Consider the following 14,671-nt stretch of genomic DNA (forward strand, 5'->3'; position numbering starts at 1 on the left):
GCCAATTACATTTTGAACAAGGCTCCCACTAAGGCTTTAAAAACAAAAACTCCTTTTGAGGTCTGAAATGACAGGAAGCCTTCAGTGGATCACTTCCGAGTATTTGGATGCCTTGCCTATGCACATGTGCCAGTTGAATTTAGGCACAAATTGTAAGATAAAGCCATCAAATGCATATTTGTTGGATACAGTGCAGAAAGCAAGGGGTATCGTCTCTACAATCCTGCTACACGCAAAATCATTGTAAGTAGAGATGTGATATTTTCTGAAAATTCAGCTCACACTCAGGCTGATTTTCAAATGCCTTCATCTTCAGAAGATGTCTTTCAAGGGTTGCTACCCATTGCTTTGGGTTCCCCTGCTGATTTTTCTGATCCAAATCAGAATTTACAGCAACCTTCAAATGCTTCAGTTCCGCCACAAGATGTCTTGCCTCCTCCACAGGCAGTGGAACAAGTGGTGCAGCAAGAAATTGCAGACATACATGCAGCAAAAACAGTCCCAAACTGGCTGTTACAGACTCTCCGGGAGAGTAAACTTGATGCTCCGTTACCTGGCAGGACTCGCAGTGCAGCAAGGCACATGGAAGGTGCTAATTCAGTGGAATCAGCATATGCAGGTACTCTCCTTGATGAGGAGGAGCCTGCCACATTTGAAGAAGCAAAAGGTAATGTGCATTGGATGAATGCCATGCACGATGAGTTGCAGTCCATTGCAAAAAATCAGACTTGGGATGTTGTGGACTTGCCACAGGGTAAACATGCTATTGGCACACGATGGGTGTTTAAAGTCAAACGGAAGCCAGATGGCTCCATTGACAGATATAAAGCCAGGCTGGTTGCTAAAGGCTATGCTCAGAAAAAGGGCATAGATTATGAGGAGACTTTTGCTCCTACATCCCCGATGACCACCATCCGATCAGTAATTGCAATGGCTGCACATTTTGAGTGGAATGTTCATCAGTTGGACATAAAAACAGCCTTCTTAAATGGGGACTTGCTGGAAGAGGTGTATGTCAAACCACCTCCGGGTTTTGAAATTACAGCAAATGCACTTCAAGTCTGCAAGCTTAATAAAGCTTTATATGGGCTAAAACAGGCCCCTCGTGCATGGTATGCCAAGATACATGCCTTTTTGACCAGCAAGGGGCTACACAATAGTCCTACTGAGAGCACCCTCTACATCAAGATGGATGGGGGGGAAATCTTAGTCATCCTTCTTTATGTTGATGACTTACTGCTCACAGGGTCCAATGAAGAAAAAATTGCAGATTTCAAAGCTGATTTGCAGACCCACTTTGATATGTCAGATTTGGGGCTGCTTCACTTTTATTTGGGGATCCAGTTCTCTCATGAGAGACGTGGCACTGTTATGTCTCAGTCCAAGTATGTTCAGAAACTCTTGGACAGATTTAACATGCAAGAGTGTAAGCCCATATCTACTCCTATGGAACCGGGGCTGAAACTCACAATGCATGATGCAGGAGAATCAGTTGATGCCACACTTTACAGTCAAGCTGTTGGATGCCTCATATATCTCTGCAATACTAGGCCTGATATTCAGTTTGCAGTATCTCAGGTGAGCAGGTACATGCACAGCCCCAAAACTATGCATTGGTAGGCAGTTAAGCGCATCTTCCGTTATTTGCAGGGCACCAAGTCTTTTGGCTTACTATTTCCCAGGGGGGGTGACTTGCAGATGCATGCCTACAGTGATTCAGATTGGGCTGGTGATTATGACACTAGGCAGTCCACTAGTGGCAATTGTTTCTTTTTGGGCAAATCTTGCATTTCATGGCTGAGCAAGAAACAATCTACAGTGGCTACCTCATCATGTGAAGCTGAGTACAGGGCAGCTTTCACAGCAACAGTTGAATGTGTCTGGCTGAGACGCTTATTTGCTGATCTTCATCTGTCTTTGGAGGGTCCTTCTCCAATTCTCACTGATAGTCAGAGTGCCATTGCAGTGGCAAAGAATCCCGTGTTTCATGCTCGCACGAAGCACATTGAGGTTCACTATCACTACGTCAGAGAGAAGTTGCATGCAGGAGAGATCAGTATGATCTTTGTGTCCACACATGACAACGTTGCAGATATTTTCACCAAAGCGCTACCACGTGAGAAGTTTGAGGCATTTCGCAGTGCCCTGAACTTATATCCGTTTGGTGATTGATCAGCCTTGTACATGACATTGGCACTGCAGGGGGGTGTTAGAATTATAGATATAATTCAGCAGTGACCAATGTAATATAATAAGTTAGTTAGGGGCACTTTTCCCTCTTTTAGAGGTTTTTTCCCCTAACTACAGTTAGTTCACTAACTATGGTTAGTGACTACTAAGGTTTTGTCACTAGGACAAAACCTTATCCTTCTCACTTTGTGTTGTACTCTTTTCACTCTATTCTATTGCAACTACGTCTTCAGCTTCCAAGCTTCCTACTCTCTCACTCTCTCTTACTCTCACTCTCTCCCTATCCTTCAGAAACAAGTGGGGGTTACTCGGCACCTCCGTGGAGGTCTGTGACCTTCACTATTGGCCAAGCTGATTTAGCAAATTTGAGGCCATCTCACTCATATCCAAGCCTTTGGGCTCGTTGTTTTCCTTCTTGGTCGGCTCCACACTGAGGTGATACTTCTGATGGGGTCGCGATTTTGGGTCGCAGTTTTGTCCGATGTAATCTTGTCCATCATATTATCACTTATATGGATAGCCACCTTGCTGCATAGTTCAAAGGAGGTAGGATTCATAACCATCAGGTGGTCATGCAGCTTTAGGTCTACCAATCCGGTGAGGAAGCGGGGCAACAATTGTTTGTCACTCATCCGCTCTTATGGTTTGCAATGGGAGTTCAGGTTCTTGATTCTAGCTATGTAATCTCGAAGGGATTCCTTGTCATTCTACTTCACCTGATGTAATTGATTAATCGGGCTCCATTTATGTCCATTGGGGGCGACGAACCCTACAATGAATGCTTTCCTTAGCGTCCCGAGAGTTACTCCTATACAGGCTACTTGGGCACCACGCCTGAAGCAAGAGGTTGCAATTGCAGAGGAGCAGTTTTCCTACGCTTGCAATATTCCCTTCAATGTTGCAAGGACTCCTGCCTACAAGCAGTTTTATCATGCACTTGTAGTTGCTGGTAGAGCAGGAGCATCATCCCTTACACCTGCTAGTTCTGAGACTCTCCGCACCACACGTTTGAAGAAGCAGGTGGGATTAATCAAGAAAGACATAGAGGGACTCAAGGAAGCTTGGAGTCGCTATGGATGCACCATAGTCTCCGATGGATGGAGTGACACAAAGAGGAGACGCATGATTAATATCTTGGTCACTAGTTGTGTGGGAAGCATATTCTTGAGGGTGGTTGATGCCTCACATGCCGGCCTTCACATCACAGGAGAGTGGATATGAGGACATATTGAGGCAGCCATCAAGGAGGTTGGTGAGGACAATGTGGTGCAAGTCATCACCAATAATGGCTCCAACTGCAAGAGAATGGGAAGTCTTCTTGAGGAGAAGTATCCCAAGATAGTATGGACATCTTGTGCCTCACATTCTCTTGATTTGATAATGGAGGATATTGGAAAGCTGCTTTGGGTGTCTAGTGTGGTCGAAAAAGCAATGCAGCTAGTGACTTATATCACTCGTAAGCCACATGCACTGGCCCTATTCACAAGGGAGTGTAAGTGGGAGCTATTGAGACCCTCAAAGACACGCTTTGGCTACATCTTCCTGGTTCTTAGCAGGTATGATTCATGAATCATGATTCAATTTTCATCATTCAAAGATCAATTCCTCAAATTATTCATTGTCTAAATTTGTTTATTTAAACTTTATCATTTGTAGGCTGGTTAAGACCAAAGAGAGCCTTCGTTGCATGATGACCAGTTCAGATTGGTTGGATTGAAATGACTCGAGATTGCCTGCTGGACAGAATGTCAAGGGGATTATCTTTGACAATCAGTTTTGGTAGGAAGCCCTTTGCATTCAGATGTCCATAGAGCCCTTGTACTTCGTGCTTCGACTCTTTGACCATGAGGGTTGTACTATGGGCTTGCTATACGAGTTCATGCTGAGGCTTCGAAAAGCAACGGAGGATTGTCCTATTGAGATCCTCAACCAGAGCAAGTATCAACGTCGAGCACGATCCTCACGAGGTGGATCACAGGTATCTGTTCTTGCATTGTCATCCCAAGGACGTCCAGACAGAGATGAGCCAGAGGAGGAGGAGGCATTGGTAGACAATGCGGACTCAGAGGACTCAGATCAGTTGCGAGCCCCTACTTGGTTCGAGAGTGGCACTTCCTCTTCCTCCACAAAGGATGTAGATCCATCTGCTGATTCCAGTGCTGATGATGACAGTGATGAGGCAGCAGATCTTGGAGAGGGGAGCGGTCCCTAGCTCTAGAGAGTCGAGACTAGACTCTAGAGTGTAGTGTGTACACTGCAATTGTTAGCAACTGGCTTTCAGGCGACGGGCTTTGATTATGTATACAATTTACACCATACAGTTACCAGTATATCATTATGGCATGTTACATGTATGATGTAAACAGTAATACATAATACATTTTGTTATATTTTGAATCTTGAATCTTGAATCTTGAAATTTGATTCTGAAATTTGAATTATAAAGTTAAAAGTTTATGTTTGAACTATGGGCCATGGCATATGCTAGTAGCCATATGCACTTGCAACTAATTAGTTAATAGTAATTTGTAAACTGGAAGATCTGTATCTTTGTAAACCTCAATCTATAGGCTATGTGACGCATCTATTTACTCTTTCAACTGTGTAATATGTGTATGCAATGTGCATTGTGTGCACAATATGGATATCTGAGAGCTCTTTTGAGAGGAGTCAGAGAGCTCTTTTGAGAGAGAGAGAGAGAGAGAAAGAATCTGAAGACAATTATTTACGAAGTATATTATATATATAACTTCTATAAAATAAGTATTTTTAGGCGTTTCTAGTCGAAACGCCTGTAAAAATCTAGAAATGTTTCTTGTGACCAGGGATGTAATCAACAACGCTAGAGCCTCCCCCATGTGGGAAGCATGTGAAACCACCCGAGGCAGGCCATCTGTCAAGACCATTATAAATGATGAGATCATGCATCCTGCCAAGGTCTAATAGGGCATGCCCATAAGATGTGATCAGACCTCGTCTGTCAGCCGAAATCCATAGCATACCTGTGTCCTCAAGGTCAATGTATGGCAATAGAATGGAATCATCCCTGAAGTCAAGGAGTGGTACTTGACGGGCGCCTGCCCTCGTGTAGAAGTCTCCAACTAGGAGGACTTCTCCGCGGCTCGATAAGTCAACAATGGACTGATAAAGGGCTGCAAATGAAGATGCCTCGGCCTCATCTCGAATATCTCTCGCAAAGTGGGAGGTCTCGGGAGGGAAATAGCAAACTGCAACAAACAGATCTCGGCTGTCCATGTGTCAAATCTAGATCCAAAGAAACCTGGACTGTATATTGCTCTACTGAGATGGTCCCCAAAAGGGTGGATCTGTAGAAAACTACTACTCCCCCTGATCCTCGTACTCCCCCTATGTCCCTAGTCTCATCTCTGTAAGCAGACTCCCATGTGTACCCGCTGACTACTGGTAGTGGCTCTGGGCTCTGATGTGTCTATGTAAAAGACTATGTCGCAACCTGTATAGGATTCCAAGAAGTTCCCTGGTTCCGACCATATGTATTCCTCCACCAGATAGTGAGCAAAACCAAGCTCAAAGTGAGCACAAGATATCCAGCAAGGGGCTGGCCAAGATCTGGAACTCTCCTAGTAGACTGCTCCTGCTCCGCGTTGCCTCTCTGTAGGCTTCTTGGAATTGTGGCTGATGCTGAAATGAGGAGGAGAAGGGCCATTTACATAGGGGGCTGGAGGCCCCTTGGGCTGGCCAACTTTTGGGTCGGTTGGCAGGCTGACTGGCCGACTTGCCAGTCGGCCTAATTTGTCCCCAACCAAACCCCTCTAGGCAATTTGTCCCCAACCAACCCCCTCTAGGCAGCCTATATAAAGGGCTGCCAGGGGTCCAGTAGAGCTCCCTGCTCCTGCCCTTTGTGGCCTTCTCCCAGCCTTCTCTGCTGCTGTCCTGCAGCCCAAAACTGTCCCTTATCCCCCTCACAATCATATGTTCCTATGATCCAATGCCCCTTTGTCCCCACAAATCGGGGGCTCAAAGGTGGGTGCATTGATCGCTAACAGCTTCTCCATATGACAAAACCAAGGAGCATAAGGATGTCATACCAGTATCCTCTCTACCTCATAACAGGCGAATGTCAAGCCAAGGCTGATCTGTGCCGACAGCATGCGAGCTGCTGAAACTGACTATCACCAGCAAATCTGTTCATATGCAAGAGATGATCACTCACCCTGCCCAAAGACCTATCATGAACAAGCTTGACAGCAGATCACTGTAACTTGCCATAGCCAGCAGCATATACTAGCTGGTTTGCTTGTCCAAAGTGAACATCTAGAGAGCTCCTAAGCCATGAACTCAGCATTGAAGTCAAGCTATCTGCTCTGCTCACATCATCTATTCATGTATCTCTGATGTGACTGCACAGGGCCCTCAGAAAATGAATCGGTAAACCAGAAAGCATATCCTTGAGAACCACACAAGAGCTCCACTCATGTTGTTGATCCTTACCACTATATTGATATTCCTACAATATCTACGTCCTAATTGTCACTGCAAGCACATAGCCTAAGTAAACAAGTAGGCAATCCTAAGCTATAGAATTACCAAATGAGACTCCCCTACTTTTTCTCAGCTAACATCGAGGTACAAGATATCTATCCTCGAGCTATTTACAAGACCATCATAGGTTAAAACACAAATACAGGGGTATGCTTGGGCGTCACCACCGAACCGTAGATCCTCACAAGAATCGCCCCCAAGCTAAAGGTCAGACAATATCACAAAGCCCCATATAAGCATAGATTTCTTTAGAGAGAGAAATTGGACAGGCTACATCCTAGCTTGGTATTCTCAAAAGGTCCCGCCCCCACGAATGCCATTATTTCCAATCGTGGACATAACATTAAGGGCCTCATATACATCGTATTTAAGCCTCCTTTTACTTTTATTAAGAAAATCTCATAATTGTGGATAAAAGCACACCCATGTCTTTTTAAAACGAATCAAAATCAGCAATCCACAAAGAGTATTACCAATTGACCAACATGTTGTCCCAATTTGATATAGATGCCTCCATTCTTGAAGCACAAATCTTTAAGTCTATTTGCACAACGCAAATGTGCCTCATGTTTTGCTTTTGCTTTCTCTAGACTTTCATCTTCCATCCCCCACAATGCATATTTGTAATCTGGCAGCACGAACAAAATTCGTTTTAGAAACCGATATAACTTTGACATTCACATTTTGCTATACCAGCATGAAACTTAAATCTTAACAGAAATATCAAAATAGGCAATCTTTTATGAGCACCGGAAGGGACAGAATTAGGAAAATGTGCACTCAAATGATGACAACTTCACATAAACGATTCCACAAAAAACATTAAGTATCTAATTGGCTTACAATCAACACAACCGAAGTCCCAAAACAAGATATGACATCATTTACTTTGATGCACATTTATAACTAGCAAGGGCTCCATTTTAATAGATATACCCATCATACTTTTGGAATGAGACTTTTTTGGTTAACATACATGACAATATTAATTCATCCTATGAAGGTATCATAGCATAGGACCAAAAAAAAATACATGTGGAATCTATCATTTTGTTGAAGCATCTCCAAATTCTAGACCTTTTGTTTCCTAGATCCAAGGCTAGTCACTCCCCATAACTTTTTCGCCACCAATTTGCATGTGAGTGAATACCTCATAAAGGCTTAGGCAATGCCTCTCACAAAAATTTGGTACCAAAATGTGCACAAAGCAAAAGCAATCTTTTAACCAAGAAATGCACGCAGATGAGAGTGTAACAACCTACACTTTTTCTCAACTACACTTACGGAGTATTCTCGGATATCTTATTTTCATTTATTTAATTTAATATTTTATGTGCACGTTTACAAACCACATGTGTGAGTTCTTGTGGTGGCAAGACCTCACACCACAACCGGCTATTTTCTACAAATAGTTATTTTCCAATCCAAATCTTACCTCTCATCATGGCTGATCGCCATGCATGCTATCTTCAATATAGCTTTGTCACATTCAATGTAACCATGTCATCTTCATTGTGCCCGCCTTTAGTGTGAGTCTTATCATGTTCAATATGACTTTATCGTTGTCAACATGGTCTATTCTGTAGGCTCACGGAAGCAAAAGGATGCACAAGAGTGGAGCAAGAAGTGAAAGCCATCACATCAACTAGTTGAATGAAAATGAAAGTACAAAGTACTATAAAAGAGAACCCTAGGACCCAGTGTCCTAGTGGTACCACTAGTACTAGGCGTCATAAGACACTAAAAGTACTAGGTGACCTAAGTGCCAATAACTAAAGCTACATGGCACATACCAGGGCCCAGAGGGCATCAATACGATCAGGAGAAGATGGCCTACAAAACCCCCTCTATGGTATGGGCTGAAGTATTCTGAAAACGTCTCAAAATACCTGGTAGTTTCTGGTCATGGTGGCACATGCTCATCCAAAAGGATATAGCCACCCTATGAATGTACAAGGTATGCCAGATCATGTAACAAAGGGAACCAAGCGTAAAGCCTGTCGAAAGACTTCGAACTTGGGACGAGGAAGTGCCTTTGTAAACATATATGCTATGTTGTCCTCTATGGGAAGATAGGACAACTCTCTGTCTCCTGCTGACAACTGCTCTTGAACATAATGATAGTGAACTTCAATGTGCTTGGTACGCGCATGAAACACTGGATTACGCGCAATGGCCAAAGCACTCTAGCTGTCAGTGTAGACCATAGTGGAGGATGTCTGGTGAATACCAAGATCTGTAAGTAACTATCAAAGCCAAACACACTCTACCGTAGCGGTGAAGGCTGCCCTGTACTCAGCCTCACAGCTGGATGTGGCAACTGTTGGTTGCTTCTTGCTAAGCCAAGAGATACATGAACTGCCAAGCAAAAAACAGTTGCCGATATGTGACACTCTGGTGTCGGAACAACCTCCCAGTCACTATCCGTGTAAGCATGCATGGTGAGTCAACCCTGATCACCATAGAAGAGGGCTAAGTCCTGAGTGCCTCTGAGATATCTGAAGACTCTCTTCACTGCATGCCAATGTTGTGAACTGGGCATGTGCATGAACCTGCTGAGCTGGGATACTGCATACTGTAAATGAGACATCCAACAGCCTACTGGTAAAGAGTGATATCACATGGTGGGCTCCCATCATGAGCTAAAAATTTGAAGCCAGGGTCCACTCGAGTAGAGATTGGCTTGCAATCCTCAAACTGAAAACGATCAAAGAGCTGTCCATTATACTTGGACTGTGACATCATGATACCCCCCTCAACATGAGCAAACTGAATGCCCAAATAATAGTGCAGCTGTCCCATGTCCCATGTCTGACATTTCAAAAGCTTGCTGCAAATCAGCCTTGAAAGCTGCAATATGCTGAGTATCAGGGCCCGTGATCAACATGTCATCCACATAAAATCAACACTAAAAAATTAGATCCACTCCCACGGACATAAAGAGTGGGCTCTGTGGGGCTATTCTGAAAACCAAGGGACAGTAAGTGTGCATGAATTTTAGAATACCATGCCCGGGGTGCCTGCTTCAAACCATGAAGGGCTTTTCTCAGCCGGCATACCTTGTTTTCAGAGCCAACAACCTCAAAGCTAGGAGGTTGTGTCACATAAACTTCTTCCTACAGATTCCCATGAAGAAAGGAAGTCTTGATGTCAAGCTGGTGCACTTGCCAATGGTGATGGGCTGCAATGGCAATGACACATCTATTAGTAGTAATCCTGGAAGTGGGAGCAAAGGTCTCCTCAAAGTCAATGCCTTGTTGTTGGGCATACCCTTTTGCAACAAGACGGGCTTTGTGTCGATCTATGCTGCCATCAGATTTTCTTTTTAATTTGTAGACCCACCGGGTACCAATGGCATGCTTGCCAGGAGGGACATCTACTGATTGCCATGTGTCATTTTTGCCAATAGATTGTAGCTCAGCTCTCATTGCATCCATCCACTCTTTGCTGTCAAAAGCATCTTTATGGTACAAAGGCTCTTCATTGCAAGCTGTAGCAAGGAGTGCAAACTCAAGAAAGTGACCATGCATCTGTCTATTCCCTGATCTTGTCCGGGCAGCAAGAGGTTGATCTTGTTTACTGTCCCTCAATGTGTCAAGAAGCCATCTGGGAACTTGCCTTCGCTGTCTATTGACAGCTCTTTCTTCAATCACTGCATCATGAATAGTGGGATCATTTTGTGCTGGAAGAGGAACCTGCAAATCAGCATGGGGTGCTGGCTGATCATTGCTTGTTGGAGGGCCTGCAGGAGGTTCATGTTGCTGGTCAAAGTCTCCCTCTAAGGGAAGCAGAGGTAACCAAGAGTCAAAGGCATCAAACATGTCCACTTCTGGCTTAGCTTTGCAGTCCACAAGAGGAGAAGCCGAATGTTCAGCAAAGATCACATCTCTACTGACAATAATCTTCCCAGTATTTGGTTGATACAACCGATACCCTCTGCTCTCCTGGCTGTAACCAATAAATATGCATTTGATTGCCTTGTCATCAAGCTTATGTCTCAGCTGAGATGGTACATGAACATATGCAAGAGACCCAAAAACTCTCAGGTGTGAAAGTGAAGGCTTCCTGCCTTTCCCTGCTTCATAAGGTGTAACAGTCCTCAATACCCTTGTAGGTGCTCTAATCAACACATAGTTGGCACGCATCACTGCATCAAACCAAAATTTATTGGGCAAGGACTTGGCCTTAAGCATGCATCTGGCCATCTCCATAGTGGACCTGTTCTTCCCTTCAGGAACAGGATTATGCTGAGAAGTGTAAGGAGTAGTGCATGAGTGAACAATGCCTCGTGAAGACAAAAATGCATCAAACTCCTTTGACATATACTCTCCCCCCCTATCTGTGTTGAGGGTGACAAGCTTGCATCCTGATTCATTCTCAACCATATTCAGCCACCTCTGAAAGCATGAGAACACTTCAGATTTGGCTTTTAAAGCATATACCCAGCAATATCTTGTGAAGTCATCAATTAGAATCATGAAATATTTGTACCCCCCAATGGCATTTGTCCTCATTGGGCCACATACATCACTGTGCACTAGCAACAATTTCCATTGTGAGAATTTTGGACAATTATTTTGAAAAGGAAACCGACGCATCTTACCCAAAAGACAACCCTCACACATGTTTGGAAACTGTGTGAGTTTGAGGTACATCATTTGCCATGCCCTATGAATGTAACTTGCTATAATTGAGATGACCCATTCTCTCATGCCAAAGATGAGTTTCTTTTTTCTTTTCTTTTTTTCAAAAAAGAGACTTCTATTAAGTAAGAAAGAAACCTGCTAGAGCAAGCTCTGTGCGGAAATACACCATGCTAAGCATGTAATAAAAAACACCTCAGAGGAATGAGGTAGAAAGAAACCAAGGCTGAGGCTGAAAAAGCCATCTCAACCCTGTAGAAGTCTCAGCAAAGAAGGGAGAGTCTCTCCAATCTCCGAGAAAAGTAACTCTCCAGAAGGAGGCTGCTCCAGATGATCCCTGCATGGTCGCCCAAATGGCCATCAGAGTGTCCAAGTACTGGCCAACATCTGAGAAGGGTGAACCTGAGAACCCTCCAAAGCCTCAGTGCATCTGGCTCTCCAAATGTGCCATGCTGCAATGCTAGCTAGGATCTCCTATGGAGAGTCGACCGAGGAGTGAGGAGCCCTGAAAAAGAGAACCTGAGAACCCTCCAAAGCCTCAGTGCATCTGGCTCTCCAAATGTGCCATGCTGCAATGCTAGCTAGGATCTCCTATGGAGAGTCGACCGAGGAGTGAGGAGCCCTGAAAAAGAGTGGTCGGAACATCCTCTAGAGAGCACGACTCCACAAGGTGTCGTCGGATGTGAAGAGCCCAAGAGGAATCAAGTCTCTCAAAAAATAAATGGGGCCCTGAAAGAGTAAGCCAAGCCACTGATCCCCAGGTCATATAGAAAGGTAGGCGAACAAAAGTGCTGAAAAGTCTTGCAATCCCCTTCCATATGATTCTCGCCTGTCTGCAATCCCAAAGGCAGTGCTGTATTGTCTTCAAAGCAAAAAGGCAGCGAGGGCAAGAAGGGTCAGCTCCGAATCTGAAAGATGAGTTTCAGCAAGCTGTGAATCTGAAATAGCAAATGCTTCAATAGAAAGTGCAGCTGAGTGATGATCAACGTGATAAAGCCCCTTTTGCAAAGTGCCAATGAGAAAGAAAGAAAGAAAGAAAGAAAGTTTATTAAAGTCTTCGCAAGACCGATGGGTCTATGAGACTGTGAAAATCCTGATACAACGAGCTGTGGTAGTGAAGCTACTAAACGAGCGTCCATACCAATGCAAAATGCAAAATGCCAAAAACGCAGAGTGGCAGTACTAAGTCCTAAGTACAACATAGTGATGTCGGTGGTCGACTATATATCAATCTCAGCATCATCATCATCATCATCCCCAGCAACAGCAAGATATCAGGATGGATGAGGCAGTGGAGGCATGAAGTCGGCAATAGAGTGTTGTCGGCCACTCGGAGGTGCGGTCCTGGCACGTCTCTTGGTCGTAGCTCTACGTCTAACCAGGGCTACTGTGACCCCCGTCGGTCGAGCTCCAACTCAAGGAGAGGATGTCTCCAAGTGTGATCTGTGTATCGACCCTCTGTCTGAGCTGTCGGGTCACGGGTTCCGGGTCACGGTCATGTCGAGGCCTCGTCTCGTTGGGATCCATGTGATCTAGCTGAAGGAACTCTGTGATAGAGCTCTGAGAGGGATCAACTGAGAAAGAAGTCTGCTCCTGTCTCCGTGCTCGGAGTATCCTCTCGCGGTGTCTAAGTGCCTCATGAATGAAACCTGCCAAACACCGCTGGTCTGGGTAGGAGAGGAAATGGGCTAAAATCCCATAACTATCTCTGAAGAGACAGTGGAAACGTCCTCAGATCTCATAGTACACAGGACACCTGAAGATGAAATGCTCCTCTGTCTCAACCTCCTGTATGTCACATAGTGAGCATATGCGCCGCTCCCTGGGTATTCGCTCTGTATTCGCTCTGCTCTGCCGCTCTCGATGCGAAGTCTGTGTGAAGAGACCCGGAACTGCCTAAGAGAGATCCTCATCGAGTGGGGTAGGTGAATCTGTGTGTATCCTGGTGGGTCAATGAAACCCTCCGCTGTGATATGTAAGAAGTGATCTCTGTAGAAGCTAAGCTTCACTGGGAGTTCACTCGGTTCCAACCAGGTCCGAAAAGTGTGTAGCTATAGTAGATCCTCACGGATAACCTGGTTGACCTCGTGTGATAAGAGGGGAGAGAACAGAGCATCCATGCTATACTGGAAGGGAGGTAGTCTATCCATGTGGAGCCCCAGTCGCTCAAACCATCTCTCTGTACGTGCATACCAGCACCTCTGATCTCCTCCTGTTGCAAGTGCCATAGAAGAGGATAAAGCTATCCATGCTCACTATGGCATTGTCATCACGAAGATCATATACTAAGCATCTATATCCATCAAATATCACTCTGAAACCTGAAGTGGCAATTGCTGAAATTGAAATCAAGTTGACTTCAATTCCAGGCACAAAAAGAATATTTGTCAAAGTGACAGGATGGCTTGAAATGGATGTGAGCTGCACATCTCCAATTTCTTTTACAGCATAGGAAGCATTATTAGCACATGTGACAGTCCCCCCTCGAGGTGCATTAGCTAAGGAATGAAACAACTATCTGTAAGAAGTGACGTGCTTAGAAGCACCACTATCAAAATACCAAGACTGAGCATCATTAGCAGTAAAGAATGCATCAACTTTGGAGGGATCAAAAGAGCAATGGACAGCCCATGCCCAATCATCCTGGAGAGCATGTGCATGTGGTGAGGCGTGAGGCATCTGCTGGCTCAGGGGATTCAATTGCATGTGAGGCATTGATTGTCAATCTTGCTTTCTTTTTCTCTGAAGCAATGCGCTTCTTGCATTCTGAAATTTCATGCCCTAGCTTGCGACAATAGCTGCATCTTTTCTTCTTTGACTTATCTGCTGTATTTTGAGATGCATTGGAGGAATTGCCACTATTAGGCGCATATTTAGGCTTGCCCATAGGCTTTGAAGCCTTGCCTTTTCCTGTCTGCTGTGAAGCAAATGCATGATCAAGAATAGTAGCTTGCCTATTAGCACTACTTTGCTCTTCTTGCAAAAGCAAAGTAGTGGTCTGGATTACCCATGGCCACTAACTAATCAAAGTAGTGGTCTGGATTACCCATGGCCACTAGTCGAAGGGTTGTAGCAAACCCATGTATTTGGCAACCCATTCAATGTGGTGCTGACAAGCTGAGAATTGGGCACCACCTCATCAATATTGGCAAGTTGTTCCATGAGGTCTTGACCTTTGTCAAGTATGCATCCATAGTCACCTTCATTCATGCTGACTTCCTGCAATTGCCTTCTTAAATATGCAACACGTACCTCATTGCGAATCTAATAAAGAGAAGCCAATTTGTCCCAAGCATCCTTTGTTGTCCTGCATGACC

General features: G+C 44.6%; 1 protein-coding gene across 1 annotated transcript in view; it reads right to left on the bottom strand.

The window, feature by feature from the left end:
- ATH9 (ABC2 homolog 9) overlaps positions 1-14,671 on the bottom strand; it is a 91,290-nt gene that overhangs the window by 59,511 nt on the left and 17,108 nt on the right. Inside the window, exon 2 of the mRNA XM_087398510.1 lies at positions 7,185-7,339. Within this exon, the coding sequence (XP_087254636.1) occupies positions 7,185-7,339 (155 nt within the window). The remainder of the gene's footprint in view (positions 1-7,184; positions 7,340-14,671) is intronic.

This window comes from Dipteris shenzhenensis, chromosome 27 (genome assembly GCF_047967505.1).
Source record: "Dipteris shenzhenensis isolate YYH24624 ecotype China chromosome 27, Dip_SZ_1.0, whole genome shotgun sequence".
In the NCBI taxonomy this organism is placed as follows: domain Eukaryota; kingdom Viridiplantae; phylum Streptophyta; class Polypodiopsida; order Gleicheniales; family Dipteridaceae; genus Dipteris; species Dipteris shenzhenensis.